This window comes from Syzygium oleosum, unplaced genomic scaffold (assembly GCF_021117445.2).
Source record: "Syzygium oleosum isolate NSW1041296 unplaced genomic scaffold, Sole_v2.1 Sole_v2.48, whole genome shotgun sequence".
In the NCBI taxonomy this organism is placed as follows: Eukaryota; Viridiplantae; Streptophyta; class Magnoliopsida; order Myrtales; family Myrtaceae; genus Syzygium; species Syzygium oleosum.
In genome coordinates this window covers 1,397,137-1,424,226 of record NW_026607532.1, presented here as the reverse complement: position 1 = coordinate 1,424,226, position 27,090 = coordinate 1,397,137, and the positions used below count along the sequence as shown (strand labels likewise).

Below are 27,090 nucleotides of genomic sequence, written 5' to 3'. Positions count from 1 at the left end.
CATGGCTACCACAAGTTTCGTAAGCCATCTTTAAGCAGAATTCTACGGTTTAAATGTATTGATTTGATAAGCATGCAAATGATTAACAATCAAATATTTTTCATCTCATGCAAACATTGCGTATCTCGCTAGTTCATATTCTATACTAAGTAGGAAGCAAACACAACAAATTTATGGAACAAAAGTGTACCTCAAGTTGGGTTTAAATAAGTTATCAACCAACGTAAACTACTACTAGTACTAGTATAAACAAATAAAATAGATAGAACAAGAAAATATATCGAACACAAAATTTACATGGTTCGATTATAGTGACCTACGTTCACACAGGGAGAGGAGTAACGAATTCCATTGTTAATCAAGTGATATAATGGATATTACAACCACACTCAAGTTATTCAAATACTTTAAGTGTTTCTTAAGCCTCAATTACACTCAATAAATCAAACAATGTTTAGCCCCCACAATTCCTCAAGAAATAATCTCACGAAGAAATTAGCAAATCTTACTCACAATATTTAATTGGTTTCAACACTAAAAAGCTCTCTAAGAGTGTAATTCATAAGTAGATGATCCTCTTTGATACTCTTCATAAGGAACATCGACTTTTTACATATAGGCAATAATTGGATTCAAATTAGGAAACCTCTTGTTAGAAAACCTTCTCCAACTAGAAAACATTTTCATACTAAAAAACCATTCAAAATAGGAAACCTAGTTGAATCAACTTTGATTTCCTAGCTTAATGGTCAAAGATACATAACTAGGATGTTCGATGTATCTACACACACCCAAAAAATAAAGGGTCAAAAGAGTCGAGCCATCAATGTGATGCAAGAATACATTCTTCACGTGAAACAAAATCGTGTTTCATATAAAACACAGCGAATTGGTCTTCGAGCTCTCCCCCATATCAACAAGAATTGAATGCAACTTGACAAACCTAAAGAGAAGTAGATGATAACGATTGATATATGTCAAACATGATCAGTTTTTTTTTGGTCAGAAAAACATGATTAGTTTTTTTTCCGAAAAAAAAAAAATATGATCACTTGTATAGGTCAAAATGCTACCTGCATTTGGTGAATTAATGGCATATGATAATTATGCATCCTCTATCTCAGCCATGACACTAAAGAAATCTGATAGAGAAGCACTTTATGCTTATGAAAAAGCGGTCAGCTGCCATTTTGGCTCATTTTATGTAATATCTGAAGATAAGACGACAAGTCTAAGATACACGGCCCCGCAAAGCAAGATAAATGAGATCATTCCCCTGTACAATAGGGAAAACGATAAGGGAAAAAAAGAAACAACATAATCTCGTAACACGAATCGAAATTTATCGTGTCAATGTACATATGTTGACAGCAAGCTGAGAACTCATGCTTACCATATGAAGCCCCATGCAACACCATCACAAGAGCATGGGCAAACTTCTGCAAACTTTCTCCATCGCTTGTGTGGACTCTTCGAGACATCAGATCATCATAAATATTTGAATCATGAAATAGTTTTGGATTTAAGACACATCAGTGAAACTTATTTACTAGACAGGAAAGAAGGAACGAGCTATGCCATAAACAGAAAACAAGCTGTTCATTACACCTGCAGTCCATCAAATTGGAAAAATAACCTATTACGCTTCTCACACGGGGCCATCTATTACAGGATTACCTTCGATTGACAGTTTATCTCCAATGCTGGTGCAGCTATCGGTATCACCGATGTGGCCAACAGTTAAAGCAATGGTGGAATATATTTTGACTTCTTCAGATAGGAGGTTCTTTTCGCAGTATGGATTTTCATTGGCTCCAAAATACATCAGCGAAATCACTTAAAGCAGGAATTGAGTAAGAGTTCTTAAGAAGAGAAGATGTAACCAGATCTTTCGTGCATGGATGATTGGTAACTTTCTAGGAAACTTAGCTCATATTTGTATAGAAAATCCTGGGGCTTGTACTTCATTAGATAAAATCAAAGATCACGAAATCAAAGACTATAGGGCGTCGGCTATTAAATTCCAGATCTGTACACTTTGTCTATGCTTCAAGGTTGTTTTGGTAGTGGAAAATGGAGATTGCCCAAGAAACTAGCCAGCAAATGGGGTTGTATTGACAAGACTATTTAGCAAACACATTGTTCTTTATTGCCCATTATCGAGGCATTACTCTTTTAGCTCTTACTCATTTGTTAGAACTTCTGTTCGATAAATGATCCAGCTATTCACTTGCAATCAAATCAGTATGTTTGGAGCGAGAAATCCTGCCAAAGATTATATAGTCGAACGCGATAAAGAGAAAGGCCAGAGGCAAATTTCAGGGCAGCGGAGCAAATGAGCATCTTTGTAATGAATTGTACAGTAAATTCACCATCATTGGACTTCCCGAATTTGCTTGTTTGGGAAAAGTTTGGTACCTGCAAATGTGTTTCGTGTTTACGTTAGTTAACTTGTTTTTTGTTTTGTATGGATAAATGGTGGGAAGCAGCTCTCGTGACGTTGGGAGTTGGATTGTGGGATTTTGTTCATAAACGTTAGCTTGCAATGCACCACTCAGTCTTTATATGTTGTTCGATTTGCACGAGATCGTCCATTTTCTTTGCACTTTCGGAAATGGAGAGATAAAGTAAAAACGAATAACCCCGGTGCGGTCCAATTCATTGGGTAACACCAACACACTGTTTGCTGCCAATACCCGAGTGTTTGGCCGCTTGACACTTATTTTAAGAGTCAAGATGCACCAAATCCGCATGAAGTGGAGTTTGGCAAGACAAGTTGCCTTGCTTAGGCTCAATTGAACCAGAGAGTTAGGCTTAGGACAGCCGAAGGGCTTAAATCGAAATAGTAAGTCTGTACTGTTATCAGAAGCGGAGGGAATTTATAAGATTAACTATTGCCTTACTATCAACATGGAAAACAAATGTGGAGAAGCCGGTAAAAACTGCTTTTTATTATTGTTTTAAGTTCTTTTTTTTCCTGGTTTAGTTCAGGTTTACCTGGTTTGCACTATGTGCTTAGACTACTTCCGTTTCTTCATGGTTGAGCGTGGAAGATGATGGTGAAGGGATCCATTTATTTCAGCCAAAAGGCTTCTAGGCAAGTGATCTGAATCCAATCACACATCTGCTAGTCTCTTCCGATCAATGAAAATACTGATACCACTTCTTAACCTCTCTGATTGTACCTGAGGAAACAAAACAATGGCTCTTGAATCGCAACAAGCATTGCACAAACTATGCGGAACCTTGATGTCTATGTTCTGAGAGAGTATCGAGTTCCTGTATCCAAACCAAATACCCGTTTTGACATTTGCTCAAATAGCCAAGTATGCAACCCTATCCATATATGGATTGAACCCCTTTATTCCTCATGAAACACGAGAGATAAGAACTTTTACAACAGGCTATTATCATGCTATGGATTCCCACAGCTAGTGAATGGAAACATTTGTAGTAGGTGGGTGGATTTCTGTAAGATTAATATTGTTGTACCCATGAAAAGGTCGAATCACATCAAGAAATTTGCTTGGCCCGTCAGATGGAGAATCAGTCCACCCAAGAGTTGCCCCTCTTTATCCTCAAGAGAATGTCAAGCTTATAAGTCAAGCACATGTTGTTGTCGCTTCGAGCGGAGTCGTACACTTTGCTCATATTAAAACAAAATCACTAGATATGTGCAGAACTTATCAGGACAGGAAAATATGTGACATCCTGAAATTTGCCTATTTGGGATTTATGAAATGCTTGGTTTTATGAACGTACTCATAGTTAGTTCTCGCCCGGAACTGATCATTCATGGGATACTAACCAATAGGGAAAGGCTAATTAGGGATTTAAATTCGTGCGACTAAAGAAAATTCGGTTGTGAATTGATTTTTGACCATAAAATCGTTCAGGTGACATTTTGAGCCACTGTAGGCCGATCCAAGGATAGCCAGGGGTCAGTCCGCCACTGTCATAGTAGTGGATCGCGGGTGATTCTGCTGGACCATGAAATAAATTGACGAATGATCCTGAACCTATACCAAACGATCGTGCCCCTCGGATCTAGCGATCGATCCTCGCGATTAAGTGACAACCGAAGTCGTCACGGACCGAATGAACTTGCACGTGACTCGATTTATTATTAGTCATGGGTCGAATATGCGAATTTCCCCAAAAGCCGCCCGTTAGTTTGAGAAACGCTCGAGTTATGTTAAATAAGATTCAATTATTAATTAGAGCCCAAATTGGACATCGAAAAATTAGGAAGTCACTACGGGACGTTAGGACGACGTTGTGGTTGGAACGTACAGCTTTAGATTTTCCCGGATCCTTCAGAAAAATTCAATTTCGGCAAGAAAATGGAAAAGTGACCGTTTTACCCCTAGGAATTTGTTAAGGGCAAGCTTTAAGAGGGAAGGGCATTTTGGTCATTTTGCCCTTGAACTTTTTGAGAAATTCCCAAATTGACCTTGGATATTTTGGAAAAGATTCGATCTCGGCCGTCGATTCCAAGATAAGATCGAATCTCGGCCGTTGATTAAAAAGATTAGAGAGGGGCAAGATGGTAATTTGCCAAAATTGGTCAAAATTGGACTATTTAGACCAAGACCCATTCTCTCTCTCTCCTCATTCTCTCTCTCAAACTCTCGGCTCTCTCTCTCTCTCTCTCTCTCTCCTCATTCTCTCTCTCTCAAACTCGCCGCTCTCTCTTCTTCCTCTCTCCTCGCCGAGCGCCGCTCCTTCGCCGGTGCCGCACGCCGGTCACCGCCCGTCCGGATCGCCGCCGAACCGCCACCGCGCCGTACCCCCACCCCACGCCGTCCCTCTCTTTCTCTCTCTCCCTTTCCCATGGCCGTGAACCGCGACAAGGAGGCCGTCGCCGCCGCCGCCGCCGCAGCCGCGCCGCCGCTCGCCGCCGTCCACCGTCGATCGCCGCCCGTTTTCCACTCTAGCCGAGTCAGTCTAGAGTTCGGTAAGTCGCGCCCTAAACTTTCTTTAGGACTTCGGGTATCGACGGACAAATTTGAGGTGGAATCGGGTTTAATTGGACGCGGATTAGTATGGTTTTAGGGGCGGAATTGATTAGCGGGCCTTAGGAATAAATTGGGAGATTTTGGTGGAAAATTAGAGGCCAAAAGCGGTATGTGAGTGGCTGTTACGCGTGCTGTGATGTGTCGTGCGGTACGTAAATTGGGTATTTGGATTCGGCGATTAATTGTGTGAAAATGTCGTGAAGGGCCGGAATCGATTCGCCGTAGTTTGGATGTGGAAAAATGAGAATTTGTATGTCGATTGTGTGTTTTTGATGTGGCTGAATTGTGGTGATGAAATTGGGTGCATTAGTGTGCAATTGATTGATTAAAATATGCTTTACTATGTGCACGCTCGGGCCGAATTGAATTAATTATCAATTGGCCATATTGGATGTTTATTGAGCATGAGAATATGTGTAATTTGGTGCGTGCACGGGTCACGTGTGATTGGCCAATTTATTAGCAAGTGGGTGTTAAGTATGTGTATGAGCGAGAAATTGTGTGAGGTGTGGTATGTGTGTTTGTGAAAATCCCTGAGGCGGTACCATTACGCGGGGAGTTGATCCGTCCCGAGGCAGTACTACTACGCGGGATGATGCCCGGTATTACCGGAGGACAGCCAACCTGAGGCGGTACCATTACACGGGTTGTGTCGTAGGTGGTGGGTGTTGAGCCTGAGGCGGTACCACTATGCGGGCAAGATATACGGCCTGAGGCGGTACCATTACGCGGGCCTTGAAGTGTTGTTATAATTTAGTCGCAGTGTATCTGAGGCGGTATCATTACACGGGTCACTGACGAGTTGAGAATGAGTTGGTCGCAGTGAACCTGAGGCGGTACCATTACGTGGGTCACTGGCGAGTGGTGTGGAAAAAGATGTGATGAGATCGGAATGAATGCATGAAATGTAATTAGAACATGCATGTGAGTGGAACAGTGTTATTGTGACTAACGTGCAGGCTGCACGCTGGAAAGGTCCAGGTAAGCATTGATTGTGTGCCTGCAGTGTAATAGTTGAGTGTGATTGTTTGTCGTGATTGTCTGGAGGTACGTGATAGCCTAGGTGGGGTTTAGGGCTTGTGCTTACTAAGATATATTCTCATGGTTGTCTCAACCAACAATTTCAGAACCCCGGCCTGAATAATGAATCCGTCGCCGCCGTTGCCACCAGAGCGTTTTGGGTTACCCCTGCACACCGACCACAATGTCGTAGAGTTTCCGATCGATGAAAATATGACTTGGATAAAGCATACCTCAGTAGTTTGGGTAGATATAGGGTTACCCCTTTTGCAGGTCTACACATATACTGCCTGGTTCTTTAGGGACGGGATAGATGAGTTCGGTCCCGTCCGAGGGTTTGATGTCCCCTTTGATGGAGTCGGGGATTGGGACCCGTCTGCCATACCAGCTCCCGACGGTGAGTTGACTAGTTTGGAAACTATTATGGCACAATCTAGACTGCAGCAAGCGTCTGCAGCACTTGAACCTTCGGGGGCCGAGCATGAGCCAGAGCTTGATGAATCGCAGGCGGGGTATGATTCAATGGACGTGGATCTCGAGGCGATCCTAGAGGAAGAACCGGAATAGGAAGAGCCCGAGGCAGAACCTGAGGATGAACCTGCTAAGCCTGAAGGAGAACCAGAGTATATACCCCCGTATGAGTAGTGGATTGACCCTGAGTTCGTGCCGGAATACTAGTCCGATGAGGAGACAGTGGAGGAGGAGTAGATAGAAGTCCCAGCGGAATCGGGTGACACCAATAACCCGATTGAGATTAGAGTAGAGCCGGAGTCTTCGGAGGAGACAGTCCAAGGGGATTCAGATTCAGAGGACGAAGAATCCGACTCAGTATGGACGCCCAGTAGAGGGCGTAGGGGCTAGAGTAGGGGTTGGTATAGGCTTTTTGAGGTGAATCATTTTTGGAAGATAGGGTATCCAGGCTATCGATCCTTTTGATGTCGGTGGTTTATAGTACGGTGTGCATATGTATATGGTGGCTTGTAAATTGTGAATATTATATAAGTTTGAATGAGAAATGGATATGTATATTCTCCTTGTTTACCCCAGTTATATTATTGTCTGGGAAATTGAGGTTTCCGCTGATCGTTTTAAATCTCTGATAAATAAATTGGGTCGGCGATACCCTGGGACACCGCACTAATCGACCAGAGTGGTGTGTCGCGTGCTCGATGGGGTTCGGGGCGTGACAAAATATGCGAACCACTGAATAAAACGGAGAATTAGAATAAACCTGATATGCGATTCCGGACTTGAGATTTGATCAAATTTTGTAGTCAGCCAAAGGGAGATCTCTCTATATACACGCCGATTACTTAGAACTTTAGAGCTGTGAAGAGAATTGGCGAAACCTTCAGTGTTCCCTCAAAGGCTTCCGACATACCAACATATAGGTTGGAGATGTAGGAAGGTTTGAGGGAACCTTGAAGGCTTACACCATGTTTCTGAAGAAAAATGGAACCTTCAAGTGAATTGGCGAAGTCCTCGGTATTCCCTCAGAGGCTTCCAATATTCCATCAGATATATTGGAATATTGGTTGCATATGAGGGATATCGAAGGCTTACTCCATGTAGTTAAGGATCGTATCCCATCGAGTTTGGTCGATCATGTTGATGAAAGAACACATAACAACTAAATCCTAAAGTGTCAACTTTCTGGAGCTGATGAGTAGGTATGTTTGGCATCAATTCTAATGGCATTGCTGCATGTGCATTCTCCTTTTTAATACCTCCACAGAGAATTCTTCTCTCGAGGATTCAAGCGAGTGCTAATTGTCAACCGATCAGCAGGTATAAGTTATTTTCTCTCTCTTTCTCTTCTCTCTCTATCTCCATGTCATTTGACTTGCATCAATTCTTGGACATAATTATAATGTTATACATAGTGCATGTCCTAACTTCTAATTCTAAAAGGTCTATTTACCCGTGTTTATTCCAATGGATCACAAAGTTCAATCTATAAAATCATTTGAGCGATATCAGGTTATCTGTAGATCAAGAGCACCGGTTTTTGTTTAAATGCCAATTTTCTTGTTTTTGCGGTCTTCGAATGATAAACATTAGGAAACACAGAATTAAAATCGGTCCACGCTCCTGTTCTCCTTCTTCATAATATCTTAGATTATCCAAAGCATCGACTCTACTCAGCTTGCCATAGGCCATCACTTAATAAGTTCATTCTCCATGCGCGTGTTTCTCCTATCAGTTCATGCATTCTATGTCAAACAACGAAGCCTTAGAACTATAAAGAATTGACCCATAAGTCCTTCCAGTAACAACTCTTCCTTTATCATATTCCTAACCGATTTGAGGCCTATGATATATGCAGTCCACACAAGTGCTCGTGTGCTGAATTTCAGCCCTAATGAAAGGAACAAGCAAGAACCTCAAAGAATAAGTGCGGCTTCATACGCAATAGCCCTTCAATAAAACTAACAGATACAAATTAGCAGGGTCAAGAGCTTCAGATACAAACTAGCCCTGCAGAACTGAAAAATCAGATAAAACAGCTAGACCAGATAAAGAGAGTTCTGCAATTTTCGTGAATCATACCGAGAAAAGACCCTACTCCTACCGGATGAAATGCATAGGAAGCTGATGTTTCTGATAAAATGAAGTCAATCTCCTCGATCCTGCAGGACCTGCACAAGCTGTTGATCTTTCCTCTTCCACCGTCCGGCTGATTATCTGTTGTTTATCATACGTGGACACTCCTGGACAACCTCTCTCAGAATTATCATTCTCGTCATTCTCACCTATCGTCGGTGCATCCTTTGATGGTCCTCTGGAAGCAAAGGGCTGATCTGATGTCCCTTCATGTGTTATTGGGTGAGATAACGTTGGATACTAGTCATGCATTATTTCTCTATCTTCTCCTTCATCTCAATCCCTTTCTAAATCAACGTTGATCCCTATATGTACTTTCACCATGACGAGTCCAATATCTGTAAGATGTATCGATTGCCCTATCAAGTAGATGCTTTTGCATTCCAAAAGAGTAAGCCAATAAAAATTCCTACAGTGATGGCATGGATAACAAATTTTCCCATCATCCCTTAAGTGATTTCTAACGATCTCGATGAACGGATTCACACCCACAATATACTTAGGAGAAAACCTATCCCGCACCGACATCCTACTCCTATCCTTGCCTACCTTTATGCACAGTCATCAACAAACTTACAACAATTCATCTCCAATAATTCATGTACTAAAATTGTCACCTTCCTAAAGAGTAGGGGTCCTATCCCCTTCAGAACCACAAAAAATTTTGTATTGTCGCTCACTTCCTTTCATTTTTAAGTAATTTTGACAGCATTTTTCTTGAGTTGAAAATGGCATAGCAGGATTTCTGTTAAAACGACGACCGTACTGCAACGAGGACAATTAAAAAACAGTGCGCAAAATCGGGTACCGTTGTGCTTATTAAAAAACAAACATGGCTATTGGCTACCACAAGTTTCGCAAGCCATCCTTAAGCAGAATTCTACGGTTTAAATGTATTGATTTGATAAGCATGAAAATGATTAACGATCAAATATATTTCATGTCGTGCTAACATTGCGTATATCGCTGTATCATATTGTATACGAAGTAGGAAGCAAACACAACAATTTTATGGAACAAAAGTGTACCTCAAGTCGGGTTAATTAAGTTATCAACCAACGTATACTACGTACCAATAGTAGACACAAATACCTTCGGACCATTTTTATAATGCTCTTTAATTTTTTTTTTGAGATAATACTGTTTAATTTTGAATACAAATGAAAAATGCAAATTGAATTAAAAAATCATGGAAGGTGGAGAGATTCAGGTCACAGCCACCCAAAGAATTGCAAATATTTTCAATGTCGCGGCTGTAAAATAAGAAAAACACTCGACCAAATTCTCACTTCGGCGATCTGCAGCGGAGCTGCTTCACGGTGGAGGTTGACGTAGGAGGGCGACGGTGGGTGGCGATCGTATGGGCGTGGCCGAGCGCAGTCCGTGTAAGAGAGGAGAGGAGGAATGGAGGAGAGATATGAAATGCAAAATTTGGGCCCATCTGAATTATATTAAAGACCTCTGGCGACCAGATGTGGTCGCGGTCGTCCCTAGAGGTACTTCCAGCGACCAAGCTCGAGTTGGACGCCAGAAGTATGATCGTAAATTGCAATTTCTTTATCACTTCTGGCTACCGACGTCAATTTGGTCCAAATAATGATATCTCTCGCGATTAAATTGAACTTGTTCGCGAGAGTCGTGCTCTTGGTGACTGAATTTTCACTTGTGACAGCAAGTTTCATTCTCAAGATCAAACTTGTTTTGATGGCAAGAAGTGTTTTTAGCAATCAAATTTGATTGTCACTGATTTTTGGTCACGAACGGTTGATTTTCTTGTAGTGTAGTGCAGAGGATGTTTCAGAGTTTTGTTAGGTTGTTTTAGAAATTGGTTAATTGGTAAAGATACATGTACTCGATGTCCCTCCCAAGAAAGAGACCCAAGTCCTAGTAGCCCTGCTTGGGATAAGAAATAAACAAACCATGAAAAAATCCAAGTGACTCTTTTTGTGGGTGGTGTTGCTACCGAGCTCAATGCAGTTAATTATGTCTCCTAAAAGTTGGTTAGCTACCTCTCATTTAAAAGGAAAGGGAGTTCCTACGGCTCCAACCAAGTAAATAGCACTTGGAACATACTATGGCCCCAAGTGGCGAAGAGTCAAGGATGAGTTTTTGGAGTTTGCTCACCCTTGCTAGATCGTGATGCTTACAAGTTTATTACTTTCTCAAGTTCCATTAAGTACAACATGCATAATTGAGCTATATCTCAGGATGATTGAGCTTCATCTTAGACATTTGGTGCATGCGGTCATCTTCAGGGGCAGTGGCTTTGATAGCAAGTAACCCAGCATTTAGGGCAGCAATGAGTCAATATGGATACCTCACCATCACACACAACTTAATCAGCGATAATCTGCCACAATCCAATACCTCAACTTTGATTTCCTAGCTTAATGGTCAAAGATACATCACTAGGATGTTCGATGTATCTCCTACACCCCCGAAATAAAGGGTCAAAAGAATTGAGCCATCAATGTGATGCAAGAATACATTCTTCACGTTAAATAAAATCGTGTTTCACATGAAACACAGAGAATTGGTCTTCGAGCTCTCCTTCATATGAACAAGAACTGAATGCAACTTGACAAACTTGAAGAGAAGCATATGATAATGATTGATCTACGTCAAACATGATCGGTCGTATAGGTCAAAATACTACCAGCATTTGGTGAATTAATGGCATATGATAATTTTGCATCCTCTATCTCAGCCAAGACACTAAAGAGATCCAATAGAGAAGTATCTTTATGCTTATGAAAAAGCCGTCAGCTGCTATTTTGGCTCATTTATGTAATACTTTAAGATAAACGATAAATCTAAGATATACAGCTCCACAAAGAAAGATAAATGAGATCATTCCCTTGCACGACAGGGAAAACGATAAGGGAAAAAAAGCAGCATAATTTCATAACACGAATCGAAATTTATCGTGTCAATGTACATATGTTGACACTAAGCTGAGAAGTCATGCTTACCATATGAAGCCCCATGCAACGCCGTCACAAGGGCATGGGCTAAACTTCTGCAAACTTTCTCCATCGCTTGAGTGGACCCTTCGAGATATCAGATCATCATAAATATTTGAATCAGGAAAAAGTTTTGGATTTAAGACTTTTATGACATCAGTGAAAGTTATTTACTAGACAAGAAAGGAGGAACGAGCTATGCCATAAACAGAAAACAAGCTGTTCATCACACCTGCAGTCCATCAAATCGGAAAAAGAACCCATTACGCTTCTCGCACGGGGGCCATCTATTACAGGTGCCTTTGATTGACTGTTTGTCTCCAATGCTGGTGCAGCTATCACTATCACCGATGTGGCCAACTGTTACAGCAATGGTGGAAAATATTTTGAGTTCTTCAGATAGGAGGTTCTTTTGGCGGTATGGATTTTCATTGGCTCCAGAATACATCAGCGTAATCACTTAAAGCGGGAATTGAACACGAGTTCTTAAGAAGAGAAGATGTAACCAGATCTTTCGTGTACGAGTGATTGGTAACTTTTTAGAAAACTTAGCTCGTATTTGTATAGGGAATCCTGGGGCTTGTACTTTATTAGATGAAATCAAAGGTCATGAAATCAAAGACTATAGGGCGTCGGCTATTAAATTCTTGATCTGTTCAACTTTGTCTATGCTTCAAGGTTGTTTCGGTAGTGGAAAATGGAGATTCCCAAGAAACTAGCCAGCAAATGGGATTGACAAGAATATTTAGCATACATACTGTTCTTTATTGCCCATTATCGAGAAATTTCTCTTTTAGCTCTTACTCGTTATGTTAGAACTTCTGTTTGATAAATGATCCGGCTATTCACTTGCAATCAAATCAGTATGTTTGGAGTGAGAAATCCTGCTAAAGATTGGATAGTTGAACGCGATAAAGAGAAAAGCCAGAAGGCAAATTTCAGGGAAGCCGAGCAAATCAGCATCTTTGTAATGAGTTGTACAGTAAATTCACCATCATTGGACTTACCCACTTTTCTTGTTGAGGAAAAATTTGGTAACTGCAAATGTTTTTCGTGTTTATGTTAGTCAACTTGTTTTATGTTTTACATGGATAAAATGGTGGGCAGCAGCTCTCGTGACGCTGGGAGTTGGAATGTGGGATTTTGTTCATACACGTCAGCTTGCAATGCACCACTCAGTCTTTTTATGTTGGTCGTTTTGCACAAGATCGACCATTTTCTTTGCTCTTTCGGAATGGAGAGATATAGCAAAGACGAATAACCCCGGTGTGGTCTAATTCATTGAGTAACACCAACCCACTGTCTGCAGCCAATGCCTGAGTGTTTGGCCGCTTGACACATATTTTAAGAGTCAAGATGCACCCAACCCGTATGAAGTGGAGTTTGCAAAGACAAGGTGCCTTGCTTAGGCTCAATTGAACCAGAGAGTTAGGCTTAGGACAACCGAAGGGCTTAAATCGATATAGTAAGTCCATACTGTTTTCAGAAGCGGAGGGAATTTATGAGATTAACTCATGTCTTACTATCAAAATGGAAAACAATTGTGGAGAAACCGGTAAAAACTGTTTTTAAAAAAAAATTATTTTAAGTTCTTTATTTTCCTGGTTTAGTTCAGGTTGACATGGTTTGCACTGTGTGCTTAGACTACTTCCTTTTCTTCATGGTTGAGCGTGGAAGATGATGGTGCTGGGATCTATTTATTTCAGCCTAAAGGTTTCTAGGCAAGTGATCTGAATCCTATCACACATCTGCTAGTCTCTTCTGATCAATGAAAAAGCTGATACCACTTCTTAACCTCTCTGATTGTACCCGAGGGAACAAAACAATGGCTCTTGAATCGCAACAAGCATTGCAGTAACTATGCGGAATCTTGACGTCTATGTTTTGATATAGAGTATCGAGTTCCTGTATCCATACCGAATACCTGTTTTGGCATGTGCTCAAACAGCCAAGTGCGCAACCCTATCCATATATGGATTGAACCCCTTTATTCTTCATGAAACAGGAGAGATAAGAACTTTTACAAAAGGCTATTATCATGATATGGATTCCCACGGGCTAAGTGAATGGAAACATTTGTAGGAGGTGGGTGGACTTCTGTTGAGATGAATATTATTGTACACATGAAAAGATGGAATCACATCAAGAAATTTGCTTGGCCCTTCAGATGGAGAATCAATCCATCCAAGATTTGCCCCTCTTTATCCTCAAGAGAATGTCAAGCTCATAAGTCAAGCACATATTGTCGTTGCCAGCGGAGTCGCGCACTTCGCTCGTATTAAAACAAAATCATTCGATGCGTAGAGCTTATCTGGACAGGAAAATATGCGAAACACTGAATAAAATCGAGAATTAGGATAAAACCGATAATGCGATCCCGGACTTGAGATTCGATCAGATTTTGCCATCAGCCAAATGGGAGATCTCTATATATATACACATTGATTTCGAGGACTTTAGAGCTGTGAAGTGAATTGGTGAACTCTTCAATGTCCCTCGAAGGCTTCCGATATTCCAAAAGATAGTTTGGAAGATATCGGAGCCTTTGTAGGGACCTTGAAGGCTTACACCATGTTTCTGTAGGAAAATGGAAGCCTCAAGTGAATTGGCGAAGTCCTAGGTATCCCTCAAAGGCTTCCAATATTCCATCAGTTGTATTGGAATGTTGGTTGCCTCTGAGGGATATTGAAGGCTTACTCCATGTAGTTAAGTTTTGTTTCCCATTGAGTTTAGTCGATCATGTGGATGAAAGAACACAGAACAACTGAACCTAAAGTCTCAACTCTCTGGAGCTGATGAGTAGGTATGTTGGGTATCCATTCTACTGGCATTGCTGCATGTGCATTCTCCTTTTTAATAACTCCGCAGAGAATTCTTCTCTCGAGGATTCAAGTGAGTGGTAATTGTCAACGGATCATCAGGTTTAATTTGCTGTCTCTCTCGTTCTCTTCTCTCTCTAGCTCCATGTCATTTGACTTACATCAATTCTTGGACACATTCATCATGTTAACATATTGCATGTCCTAACTTCTGATTCTAAAACGTCTGCTTACCCTTGTCTATTCCATTGGATCATATTGGGTCACTTAAGTCTTTGAAATCATCTAACCGATATCAGGTGATTTGTAAATCAAGAGCACCGGTTATTGTTTAAATGCCGATTTTCTTGTTTTTGGGGTCTTCAAATGATAAACATTAGGATACACAGAATTAAAATCGGTCCACACTCATGTTCTCCTCCTTCATAATATCTTAGATCATATAAAAAACATCGACTCTACTCAACTTGCTGTAGGCCAGCACTTAAAAAGTTCATTCTTCATGCACGTGTTTCTCCTATCAGTTTTTTTTTGGTAAGTGTTTCTCCTATCAGTTCATGCATTCTATGTTAAATAATGACGCCTTAGAACAATTTTAAAGAACTGACCCAGAAGTCTTGTCAGTAACAATTCTTCCTTTATCATATTCCTAACCAATTTGAGGCCTATGATATATGCAGTCCACACAAGTGCTCGTGGGCTGAATTTCAGCCCCAATGAAAGCTACAAGCAAGAACCTCAAAGAGTAAGTGCTGCTTCGTACGCAATAGCCCTCAATAAAACTAACAGACACAAATTAGCAAGGTCAAGAGCTTCAGATACAAGCTAGCCCTTCAGAAATGAGAAATCAGATTAAACAGCTAGACCAGATAAAGAGAGTTCTGCAATTTTTGTGAATCATACCGAGAAAAAGACACTATTCCTACCAAATGAAAAGCATAGGAAGCTGATGTTTCTGAAAAAAGGAAGTCAATTTCCTCAATCCTGCAGGACCTGCACAAGCAGTTGATCTTTCCTCTTCCACCGTCCGGCTGATTATTTGTTGTTTATTATACTTGGACACTTTGGACAACTTCTCTTAGAATTATCATTCTCAGTCATTCTCACCTGTCGTCGGTACATCCTTTGATGGTCCTCCCGAAGCAAAGGGTTGATCTGATGTCCCTTCATGTGTTATTCGGTGAGATAAGGTTGGATACAAGTCATGCGATATTTCTCTATCTTCTCCTTCATCTCATCCCTTTCAAAATCAACGTTGATCCCTATTCGTACTTTCACCATGAGCAGACCAATATTTGTAAGATGTACCGATTGTCCGATCAAATAGATGCTTTTGCATTCCAAAAGAGTTAGCCAATAAAAATTCCTACAATGGCGGCATGGACAACGAGTTTTCCCATCATCCCTTAAGTGATTTCTAACGATCTTGATGAATGGATTCACACCCGCAATATGCTTAGAACAAAACCTATCCCGCACTGACATCCTACTCCTATCCATGCCACCTTTATGTAAGATTATCAACTAACTCACAAGAACTCGTCTCCAATGATTCATGTATTAAATTTGTCACCTTCCTAACGAGTAGTGGTCCTATCCCATTCAGAATCACAAAAATTTTCATATTGTCGCGCACTTCTTTCATTTTTAAAGTAATTTTGACAGTATTTCCCTTGAGTTCTCCAGACACATGAGTTGAAAATGGCATAACGGGGTTGCTGTTAAATGACAACCATTCTCCATGTCTAGCATGTACCCAATGGACAAAAGAAATTATGTAACGGAAACCTTTTATAATAGAATTACGTGCGCGTCAATGTTAATTACCGCCATGCTCCCAGACTGTTCGACGAGGACAATTCAAGAACAGTATGCAAAATCGAGTACGGTTGTGCTTATTAAAAACAAACGTGACTAACACAAGTTTCACAAGCCATCCTTAAGCAGAATTCTACGGTTTAAATGTATTCATTTGGTGAGCACGCGAATAATTAATAATCAATTATTTTTCACGTCGTGTGTACATTGTGTATCTCGCTAGATCATATTGTATACTAGTTAGGAAGCAAACACAACAATTTTAGGGAACAAAAATGTACCTCAAGTAGGGTTGCTTAAGTTATCAACCAACCTAAACTACGTACCAGTACTAGTAGACACAAATACCTTCGGACCAATATCTATAATACTGTTTAATTTTGAATACAAACGAAAAATACAAATAAAATAAAAGGTGGAGAGATTCAGGTCACAGCCACCCAGAAGAATTGCAAATATTTTCAATGTCGCGGCTGTAAAATAAGAACAAAAAAAACTCGAACAAATCCTCACCTCGGCGATTGGCGGCGGAGCTGCTTCACGGTGGAGGTTGAGGTAGGAGGGCGACGGTGGGTGTCGATCGTATGTAGAGGTGTGCAAAACGGACCGCCCGGACCGGACCGGCCAGTTTGGTCCGGTTCTTGGGAGTGTTAGTTCGGTTCCCGGTTCCTAAAAGTGGAACCGGTGTCCAGGCGGTCCGGTTCCCCATTCCAAGGGGGAACCGGACCGGACCGAATCAACTACATATACTTTTATTATTTTTTATTTCTTCAAAAAAATAGTAAAATGTAAACTAAACCCACGTACAACACTTTCCCCTTATTGTCGCACCAATGACTCTTCACTTATCGTCGCTTCCGTCAATATGTTGAGACTTGTCACTCTCTCTTGTTGTGGTGGGAAAAAAAATAAAAAAGTGACCAATTCCTGATCCTAGGACCAACCGGTCCATTCCCTTGTTCTCAAAATTGGGAACCGGTTTTCCCGGTCCGGTTCCCGATTCCACTTTGGAACCGGACCAGACCGAGAACCAATCACTCCTAATCTTATCGGCGTGGCTGAGCGCAATCCGTGTAAGAGAGGAGAGGAGGAATGGAGGAGAGATATGAAATGCAAAATTTGTGCCCATCTTAATTATACTAAAGACCTCTAGCGACCAGATGTGGTCTGTCGTCCCTACAGGAACTTCCAGCGACCAAGCTTGAGTTGGTCGCTAGAAGTTTCATCCTAAATTGTAATTTTTTTTTCTCATTTCTGGCGATCAACGTCAATTTTATCCAAAGCATGATATCTCTCGCCATTAAATTGAACTTCATCACGAGAGTCATGCTTCCAGTGACTGAATTTTCACTTGCGATGGCAAGTTTCTTTCTCACGACTAAACTTTTTTGATGGCAACAAGTGTTTTTAGCAATCAAACTTGATTGTCACTGATTTTTTATTGCGACTATTTCCTTTTTTTTTTAGTGTAGTCCAAAGGGTGTTTTAAAATTTTATTAAATTGTTCAGAAATTGATTAATTGGTAACGATACATGTACTTGATGCCCTTCCCAAGAAAGAGACCCAAGTCCTAATAGCCTTCCTTGGGATAAGAAATAAACAAATCATGGAAAGACCCAGCGACCCATTCTGTGGGTGGTGTCACTACCAAGATCAATGCAGTCAATTATGTCTCCTAAAAGTTGATTAGCTAGCCCTCATTTAAAAGGAAAGGGAGTTCCTATGACTCCAACAAAGAAAGTAAATAGTACTCGGATCATACAACCCCAAGCAACAAAGAGCCAAGGACGAGTTTTTGGAGTTAGCTCACCCTTGCTGAATCGCGATCCTTACGACATTATGGTTTCTCAAATTCCATTGAATACAACATGAATAATTGAACGATATTTGAGGTTGATTGAGCTACATCTTAGACATTTGGTGCATCCGGTCATCTTCAGAGGCAGTGGCTTTGACAGCAAGTAACCCAATATTTAGGGCAACAATGAGTCAATATGGATAATTCACCATCACACACAGCTTAGTTAGCGATAATCTGTTGCAATCCAATAACTCAACTTTGATTTCCTAGCTTAATGGTCAAAGATACATCACTAGGATGTTCAATATATCTACATACACCCTAGAAATAAAGGGTCGAAAGAATCGAGTCATCAATGTTATGCAAGGATATATCCTTCACACGAAACAAAATTGTGTTTCACATGAAACACAAAGAATTAATCTTCTAGCTGTCCCCCATATCAACAAGAACTGAATGCAACTTGACAAACCTGAACGGAAGCAGATGATAATGATTAATATACGTCAAACATGATCAATTGTATAGCTCAAAATGCCACCAGCATTTGGTGATTTAGTGGCATATGATATTTTTGCATCCTCTATCTCAGCCATGACACCCAAAAAATCTGATAGAGAAGCATCTTTATGCTTGTGAAAAAGCCATTAGCTGCTATTTTGACTCATTTTATGTGGTACCTTAAGATAAGACGACAAGTCCAAGATACACAGCTCCACAAAGAAAGATAAATGAGATCATTCCCCTGCATGACAGGGATAAACGATAAGGAAAAAAAAAAGCAGCATAATCTCGTAACATGAATCGAAATTTATTGTGTCAATGTACATGTGTTGACAGTAAGCCGAGAAGTCATGCTTACCATATGAAGCCCCATGCAACGCCATTACAAGGGCATGGGCAAACTTCTGCAAATTTCTCTGCATCGCTTGAGTTGATTCTTCGAGATATCAGGTCATCATAAATATCTGAATCATGAAAAAGTTTTGGATATAAGACTATTATGACATCAGTGAAAGTTATCTACTAGACAAGAAAGGAGGAACAAGCTATACCATAAACAGAAAACAAGCTGTTCATTACACCTGCAGTCCATCAAATCGGAAAAAGAACCCATTAAGCTTTTCAACGGCGACAATAATAGTATTTGAGAAGAACTCATGGCGTAGTATTCGATTTACCAATAAACAGAATGACATATCGAAGACCACGGACTTTTGTTGTTTCTTGCAGAAGCCAAATTATGCCCAGAAAAATGATAAATCCTGCGAGGTTCAGACAATAAGTTCTCACAATATGAGCAAGAAGGCTGTAGATACTAAAGTCTCTGGGAGTCCGTAAGTACTAACTCACCAATACAAAGTCCCCGAAGAGTCCACTGCCAGATGGTAGAAAGCAAGAATTAGAGCATAAATGCTGGTTAGACACTTTGAAATTTAATAAACCACTACTCTAACATCTGCATTTGTACAACAAATGTCAGTAAGACTATTTTTGAGTAAGCGATTGCCTTACGTTTTTGGCAACAAACAGCACCACAAATAGAGCTAGAGCAAAACAACCAGCAGCGATTCTAGCAGTGACGATATTTGTTGAAGCAACTATTAAAGCCATTCCCCAGAACGAGGAACCCAGATCTGGAAAAACAAAATTTGTAAATCCCACTCAGCAAACAAATAACAGAAGAATTGAGAAAATACGTTTTTTGGTCAAAAAATAAAATACAGAAATAAAGAAGTTAAAATACATAGCCAGGACGTACAACAGAACAAGTGAAGAAATAGTAACAGCAATAAGCTTCAAGTTGAAAACAATCACTTCCAAAATTTATTACGTTACAACTAAAGGCCAAATGGTCTGAGACATTATCAAAAAGAAGCATGAACTGCCTACTCTTAGGTCTCAGAGACTTAGCTACATCATTCACATGCTTTTTGGATATATTTTTTTGCAAGAAAGAAAATGCTTTCAGCAAGAATAGTGCATACATCCCGCAGGTAAGATAATCCAGTATATGCCACCACGTGTTTGTGTTACCCCTCCCTCATCTGCATGAACCTGTATTCCTTCCACCTGTATTAGACAGAATCAACATCCAATTGCAATTTAGTAAAATGGCATGAAAATGGACTAAGGTAATCCAGAGAATTGCAATTTTTTCCCTATCTTCATAACTCTGAGCATGCTTCCAATCAAACGAAAAGGAAAGAAAGGAGAAACCTCTAAGAATTCAAAAACTTACTAAGTACTAATTGCTCAAAACCAAGAACTGGCTGACCAAACCAAATCCAAAGCCATTTCCTTAGTAAGATCCTTCACTTAGGGGCTATTGGATCATTAGTCTACATAGTTTTAGTTTCCTTTTCTATGGCTAACCAATTCAGGATTGCAATAACCAAAATGTGGCATGACAAATGGAATCTTCTTTATCCGGCACTGCACAATTAACAATAAGCTACTACAATATATATAAAGAAAAAATCTTTATCGATGGCATCCATTAGAAAAGCAGATTTTTATTTGGGTTCTAATTCTTCAGAATGATACGAGTCTTCTGTGTCGTGACCTTTGTAGAATTAAAAGAGGTGAGCGAGTCGTGAGAGATGCCGCATGTTAATAGGAAAACAATTCATTTATGCTGCAGTAAGGGCCAGAACAAGTGCAGTCTTCTTACATGCGTAGCTTGCCAAATGAACTTCTACCAAGTCAACGTCTAAGCTGGTCATTAATTTACCAAATCTAGAAGACCAAATCCATTCAGAATAACAAGACTTTTAGAAATAACAAGCATCATTGGCTCGACCACATCTCTAATGCTTCTACCTAGCATCAAATGTTCAAAATCATGAAACAGCTAGTTATGCTGTTTAACTAGGAGCACTATTTCTGAGAAGACCACTTCAGACTCAAAATTGACAGGTATGAAAATCATACTGTACATGAGCCGAATCTAATCTGACACCACGCATTATCTTCATAGCGGTTTGACATTAAGACAGTTTTGGAACTGTCCATTCAATTGTAGTCCACAGACATTTCGACGCAAGATATTATGAAGAAAATTGACATGGGATAGGATTCTTACCTGACCACATGTGAGTTTACAAGCAATTGCATGACTTGCTTCATGGAGAAATACCGTGATGAGCTTAAAAGGTGTCAACAGGAACGTTCGCCACAGCTATCTCCATTTAAATCAAGGACATTACGTGAGAGTAAAGTAAATAATGAAAAGACCTAGACAATTGTATCATTATGTCTCAAATAAATGACCAATTTTACCGGCAAAACATGATGTAGATTAATCAACCAGATACCAAGACTAGCTTTGCATGTAAAAATGGATCGATTGCCAAATCTTAGTTATCCTTTAACGGGAAAGAAACAGAGCTTACGCTTTTTCTTGGTGTGTAATGTTACATGTGTGCACATTCACATAATTTGAGGAAGTTCATTGAAATATAAATATCACCTAAACACTGTTGTGGTATACCCGATCAATTTTAAGGGAAATTGTACTTCATCTAGGACGATCATGTCTCTGTCTCACATCTACTCCTTGTTGACAGTGATCTTTTCCCCGCTGGAATCGAGTGGTCCCCAAAGAATTTGTTTATGACCTTCGCAAAAGTTGTTTAACACTAACTTCCCCTGAGAGATCCACTTCTTTTTGTGGATAAATAGTAACGCCAAACAATCTCTTCAGACAATTCATTCAACTATTATACTCAATGTGCTTCAAACATGACTCATTTCAGGGGGGGTAAAGAACCTCCAACGGTGGCAAGTACTGGGACAAACTGATATACGTTGTGAAAGCGTACCGAGATAAAGTCAGACCAAATGAACAAGGCATTCTCTAGTGTAGAATTATACTCCAAAATGTTAAAGGAAAGAAACAAATCACCCAAAAATCTTCCAATCCAACATTTTCATTGAGTCAACCCAAAGTTCCACTTTCTCAGCACTCACAAAAGAGTCCCCAGCAACAAAGCCAGTCCATGCTTTTGTTTTCCCCCCGTTTCTCGATTACTCGTTCAAGAACCAAACCCAGGTAGGCAATCAACATATGAAAGAAGAAAAAGAAAGCTAGGCGTACCGCCAGGATGACGACGGTGAAGACTCCCACGCAGACTAGAAACACGACCTGGTCATGCTGGCAACAATTCTTGAGCTCCCAATTGGGCATTGTTCTCTGCCGCTAATGCCTTCAAACAAGAGCTCAAGCTGACTTCTCTTTGTTCGGCTTCTGCGGGTTTCAAGAATTCAAATTTGAATCTGCTGGGAAAGAAAGTTTCAAGAATTTCAATTGAATCTGCTGGCAAAGAAACCAACTGTAGGAAGGGAAAGGAAGTTGGTGATGATTTGGTGCTGGTGTTGGGGTCTTCCTGAACATCGTTGAAAAGTCAATCGACCAATTGCGTGTACGTGTGAAGGTGTCGTTTTTCCAGTGAGGAAGCAGAGAAGCCGTCGTCGAACCTGATTGGCCCGATTTGACTGGGTAAGGACCGCCTCCCGTCCGTCCCTAGGCTCTTGTCTTCTCATGGCTCTTTTTGGGTTCCTTTATTCTTACTTTTGAAAGGATAAATAGAATTATTTACATCTTAGACTAGACAATAAATTGCACTTTGGGTGCGCATGAATACTTGTGCATTCGTGCCTGGACGCTATTTCCGAATGTGAAATGATTTTTTTGATTCCCCGTCCGGAACAATTTCTCAGGTATTTGAAGGCGTTTGATAAATCACTGGTCCAAAATTTCTATTCCTAGAGTAGAAAAGAATAGAAATCGATTTTGTATTCTACACAAAATTTCTCGTTTCCAAATAATATTTTAATAATATTTTGAATTGTTTAATTTTTTTCTACTTTCTTCTTTGGCCATGGTCGGTCATGGCGATCGGCATAGCCCAGGGCCGGCGAGGGCGTCACTTGACCTCGGCCGCCGCCGGCGGAGGCGAGGAAGGCCGCCTGCTGGCGAGGGCGAGGCGGACCCTCGCCGCCCGGGCGAGGCCGACCTCGCTGTCGCGCGATGGACGGCGAGGCCGACCGCGCCGTCATGCGACGGACGAGGCTCGGCCTGCGCTCGATTTGGGCGAGGCCGACCTCGCTGTCAAGCGGGACGGACTACGAGGCTGCCCGGCCTCGCTCGATCCGGGCGAGGCCGCCTGGGTCCAGCGGCGAGGGTCCAGGCCTCGCCCCCCGGCGAGGGCGACCGCCCGCGCTGGCACGGCGAGGGCCGTGACACCCTCGCCGCCTGACCACTGGCCAGGTTTGTCAGCTGCACGCCACGGCGACCGGCCGGCTACCATCGGCCAGGAAGAACAATACAAAAATAGGAAAAGAAAAAAAAAGAAAAAGAAGAAAAAAAACTCGATTCTCAAAATTATTTTTCTAGAAACAAAATTGAACTTTTTTACTTGCTTGTTTCTCTTCTTCCAAAAGCTCGTTTCTCGCACAAATTTTTGCAAAATGTGCCGAGGAACAAAAGTTTACTAAACGTTTACTCCCAAACTATTTCCTGGGAACAAAAGAACAGATGTAAATTTTTACTATTTGGCAGCACGTTATTTCAAGGGCTCCTTTGTATTTCATATTCCAAGAAATTATTTACAAAGTAGATGGGTCAAGATCGTTGGGTGAGTCATGTTATCTGTGTATCACTTGCGACAAATTTGATAAATTTTCGTCACAATGATGAAAATTGAATAGGTCAAAAGGGTTATGTATTCGTACGGACTAATTAGTCCATTATTTTGATCTGTGTTTCGCAAATCATGCGCTCGTGTTAGCCCCCGGTCTACTATCTAGCCGTGTTATTGGATTGTGAATTTGTGTAGACTTTTAACTCGCTTAATGAAGTTACACATATCTTATCATGTCAACTCGTGAGCAAGAAGTCGTGTATGATATATGCTTGGATTGAATATACGTTCCCTAGCATTAATTTCATCAGATCATGTCCATAACCATCTACCAACTAGTACTCAAGTTCAAAGATGCAAAACCATTGAAAAATTCATATGCATCAAGTGCTGGGAATATCATTAAATTGGCTCAAACCTAATTTAGAGTGCGAAAATAGTGAGTTGGGCTATTTGCGATTTTGGGACTCTGTAGTAAAGTCATTGCAAAAGTTTTAGGATTCAAACAATGAAATTTTACCTCCCTTTCTTTTCATAACATCTACATTAGTAAACTTTAACCTCATTAACCACCCTACGAACTTAATGAAACGGTTAAAGTGCAAGTCAAAACTGAATGAATGACAATTATTTGTGCATTAAGAAGAATACATGAAAGAGGAGGAAAAAAAAAGAGCTTGCATCATGACAATAATTTCGATCTTAGTGCTATCACAGATGTAATGAGATGAATGAATGTACTATAAGTCATGTGTTTGCTGATATGTGCATCGACCTGCGACTTGTTCTTTGAATCTCTCGTAATGTGTGAGAATATATGGTTCACGATGGACAAAATTGATGCATCTTGGTAATTCAATGCCATAGATAGGTCTAAACAAGTCTCAGTCTGTTAAATGATTATTTCTAGACAAGGAGTCCAGATTAAAATCAAGCTCGTTCGAGCTAAGATTCACGCTCCGAGTCTCAAGCTCAAGAATACCGTCATAGAGCTTTCCATAATTTAGTCGGGTTGATCTCGAGTAGTAAATCGCTTCAACTTTTCTTTTTTTCCTAAGCCTCTGTTTGTTTCGTGAAATTTTTTTTTGGAAAAATGTTTTCCTTATTTTCCAGCGTTTGAACCGCTTAGGGAAATGAGTTAATGAAAAATATTTTTCTAGTCAATAGGAAAATTTATGTTTAAATTTAGAAAAATGATTTCTTATTTCAAAAATCAGAAATCATTTATGTTTTTAGCGGTCCGACTTTGGTTCACAAAAGCCTTGTTGAAGATCTCAACGCCTGGGCCCGAGACTATAGAGGTCGGGCCCACGACACCGGTGCCCGTGCTCGAGTCCCCGCCGCTAGGGTCAGGGTCCACAAAGGTTGGGCTTGGGACCTCGATACCCGTACTCGACGATCCGATGCTCATGTTCGGGTTCGGGTTTACAGAGGCTAGGCTCAAGATCCCGGTGCCTGTGCCTAGCTTCACGATGCCTAGGCCCCAGTCCATCGAGGGCAACCTGTGTCCATAGAGGCCGTGCCCGAGACCTTGGTGCCCATGTTTGAATCTACGATGCTCAAGTCCGTCATCGAGGCTGGGTTCAGGACCCTAGTGCCCATATCCGGATCCATTGAGGTAGGGCTCGACACCTCGATGCCAGTACCAGAATCCTCGAATCTTGGGCCAAGGTCCATCAACTCGGAGTGTAGAACACTCTCGAGGACCCAAGCCCGCCTCAATGGACCTGGACCTTACCTCAATGGTCATGGGCTCGAGCACCAGGGACTTGGGTATAGGCACCGAAGTCTCGAGCTCAGCCTCAACGGACCCATGCACGTCATCATGAACCTAGGTCCAGCTTGGAAACGAGCATGGGTATCAGGGTATCGGGCTCGGCCTCGATAGACCTAGGCCCGAGCGGGGAGTCAGAAACGGGCACGGAAGTCTTGAGCCCAGCCTTTGTGGACTCAGGCCTGGCCTCCATGGACCTGGCCTAGCCTCGATCGTGGTGCTGGGATCTCAGGCCCTTCTTCAGTGGACCTAGGACTAGTGCTTATTAAGGGTGTCAGAACCAAATCGAAAAATCGAATCGAGATACGAACCGAACCGAAAATTTCATGCGTTTCGGTTTCGGTTTCGATTTGGATAATCAAAATTAACCATTTTTTTTTCAATTCGGTTTATTTCAGTTCGGTTCGAATCAGTTCGGATCGAACCAAACTGAAATAAACACTTCGGTTTCCACAGCCAGGTGTTCGACCCCCATCTACTCGGCGCGCCCCCCCCAACCAGTGCGTCATGTGCCTCAACTGCCCTTCCATCTCCCACCTCTCCTGCGTCACCTCCAGCTCCAACTCCAACCACCACTTCTAGCGCCCCTTCTGCTCCAACCCTAAGTTCCGGTTCCTCTCCCTCGGGCCGGTCCCCAGCAACGGGGAGGACAAGCGGTCGAGGGTCGAGGCGAACGCGGGCCTCGAGGCCGTCGTCACCCCCCGGAGGGGGCGCCCTCCTCGGGGACGATAGGGACGACGTGAGGAGGGTGATCGATAGGGAGTCGGCCAAGGCTCTGGTCGCGGCGGCCAAGATCGCCTGCGCCACGATGAGCAAGGCCGCGGCCATCACGGGGGTCGAGGCGGAGCGGAGGGTCAAGGAGGTGGCGTTGGCAAGGAAGAGGGCGAGGGAGGCCTTGGAGAGGGTGGCCTTCTTGACGCCGAAGGAGAAGGAGAGTGATTTGAAGGTGGGGGTTGCCAATGGGGCTGGGTTTGCTTCGGAGCTGAAGGTTAAGCCCAGGGTTGTGGAGAACGAGAAGGTGAATCAAGGGGTTGATGGGATTTTGGGTTCGTCGCCAACAAATGGTGTTGTCTCGGTTGCCGGGGGTGTACAGGGAGAGAAGTTGCATTTGGTTTCGTCGGTTGCCGGGTTCAATAACGTTCAACAGAATAAAATCGAAAACTGATCCGAACCAAACCGAACCAAATCGGTTTTTCAGTTAAGTTTCAATTTGGTTCGAGCGAGTTTCGGTTCGGTTCATGGTTGCTTCCTCAACGGTTCGGTTCGATTCGGTTTTTCAAGAAAATCGAACCGAATCGAATCGTTTACAGCCCTAGTGCTTATGCCTGTGCCCAGGACTAGTCCCAGCGCTTGGGCCGGGGTCCATCGAGGCCAGGTCCAGTTCCTCGATTGTTTATACCCGAGTCACTAGCGCTTAAATAGTACGTGTCTTTTTAGGAGATATAAAATCAAAATTTCCTTTTTAAACGAAGGACAACAATGTTTGATTTTTTTTTTCAAATTTCAACTAAATGTTGTCATTTTTTCTGAAAGATAAATTATTAAAAGACATTTTCCAGAAATATTAAATTTTCATGAAATAAACGGGGCCTAGACGGTAAAATCGCTTCGACTTGCCTTGACTTGG

At 41.6% G+C, this 27,090-nt stretch overlaps 1 protein-coding gene, 2 long non-coding RNA genes and 1 pseudogene across 5 annotated transcripts; 2 read left to right on the top strand and 2 right to left on the bottom strand.

Annotated features, from left to right (window-relative positions):
* Nucleotides 1-1,253: 1,253 nt before the first annotated feature.
* Nucleotides 1,254-22,508, bottom strand: LOC115681392 (uncharacterized). Of its 3 annotated transcripts, XM_030605325.2 has the most exons (10): nucleotides 22,144-22,494; nucleotides 21,130-21,225; nucleotides 20,033-20,117; nucleotides 19,560-19,681; nucleotides 19,398-19,422; nucleotides 19,226-19,309; nucleotides 19,100-19,129; nucleotides 18,907-19,012; nucleotides 18,725-18,789; nucleotides 18,282-18,516 (listed from the first exon to the last, which is right to left on the bottom strand). In XM_030605325.2, the coding sequence occupies exons 1-9, from the start codon at nucleotides 22,231-22,233 to the stop codon at nucleotides 18,726-18,728; spliced, it is 702 nt and encodes a 233-aa protein (XP_030461185.1). In that variant the 5' UTR covers nucleotides 22,234-22,494; the 3' UTR covers nucleotides 18,282-18,516; nucleotide 18,725. The 3 variants fall into 3 exon arrangements, with proteins under 3 accessions (XP_056162922.1, XP_056162921.1, XP_030461185.1); XM_056306947.1 differs by lacking the exons at nucleotides 18,282-18,516; nucleotides 18,725-18,789; nucleotides 18,907-19,012; nucleotides 19,100-19,129 and adding exons at nucleotides 1,254-1,276; nucleotides 1,394-1,498; nucleotides 1,579-1,608 and having other exon boundaries at nucleotides 22,144-22,508; XM_056306946.1 differs by lacking the exons at nucleotides 18,282-18,516; nucleotides 18,725-18,789; nucleotides 18,907-19,012 and adding exons at nucleotides 1,254-1,276; nucleotides 1,394-1,498 and having other exon boundaries at nucleotides 22,144-22,507.
* On the bottom strand, nucleotides 8,429-10,044 carry LOC130136727 (uncharacterized). The gene is made up of 2 exons (XR_008815499.1): nucleotides 9,932-10,044; nucleotides 8,429-8,980 (listed from the first exon to the last, which is right to left on the bottom strand). It is a non-coding gene; the product is annotated as an uncharacterized LOC130136727 (long non-coding RNA).
* On the top strand, nucleotides 14,088-15,770 carry LOC130136726 (uncharacterized). The gene is made up of 2 exons (XR_008815498.1): nucleotides 14,088-14,408; nucleotides 15,105-15,770. It is a non-coding gene; the product is annotated as an uncharacterized LOC130136726 (long non-coding RNA).
* Nucleotides 22,509-25,244: 2,736 nt separating the features above from the next.
* On the top strand, nucleotides 25,245-26,628 carry LOC115681361 (uncharacterized; annotated as a pseudogene).
* The last annotated feature ends 462 nt before the right edge of the window (nucleotides 26,629-27,090 follow it).

What these genes read in the sequence shown, in the direction of transcription:
- LOC115681392 (XM_030605325.2), bottom strand. Translation starts at nt 22,233, where the DNA reads ATGCCCAATTGGGAGCTCAAGAATTGTTGCCAGCATGACCAGGTCGTG. An exon ending in GTAAACTCACATGTGGTCAG is followed by an intron (nt 20,118 to 21,129) that starts GTAAGAATCCTA and finishes TGTCTAATACAG; the next exon opens with GTGGAAGGAATACAGGTTCA. An exon ending in GATTATCTTACCTGCGGGAT is followed by an intron (nt 19,682 to 20,032) that starts GTATGCACTATT and finishes TTGTTTTTCCAG; the next exon opens with ATCTGGGTTCCTCGTTCTGG.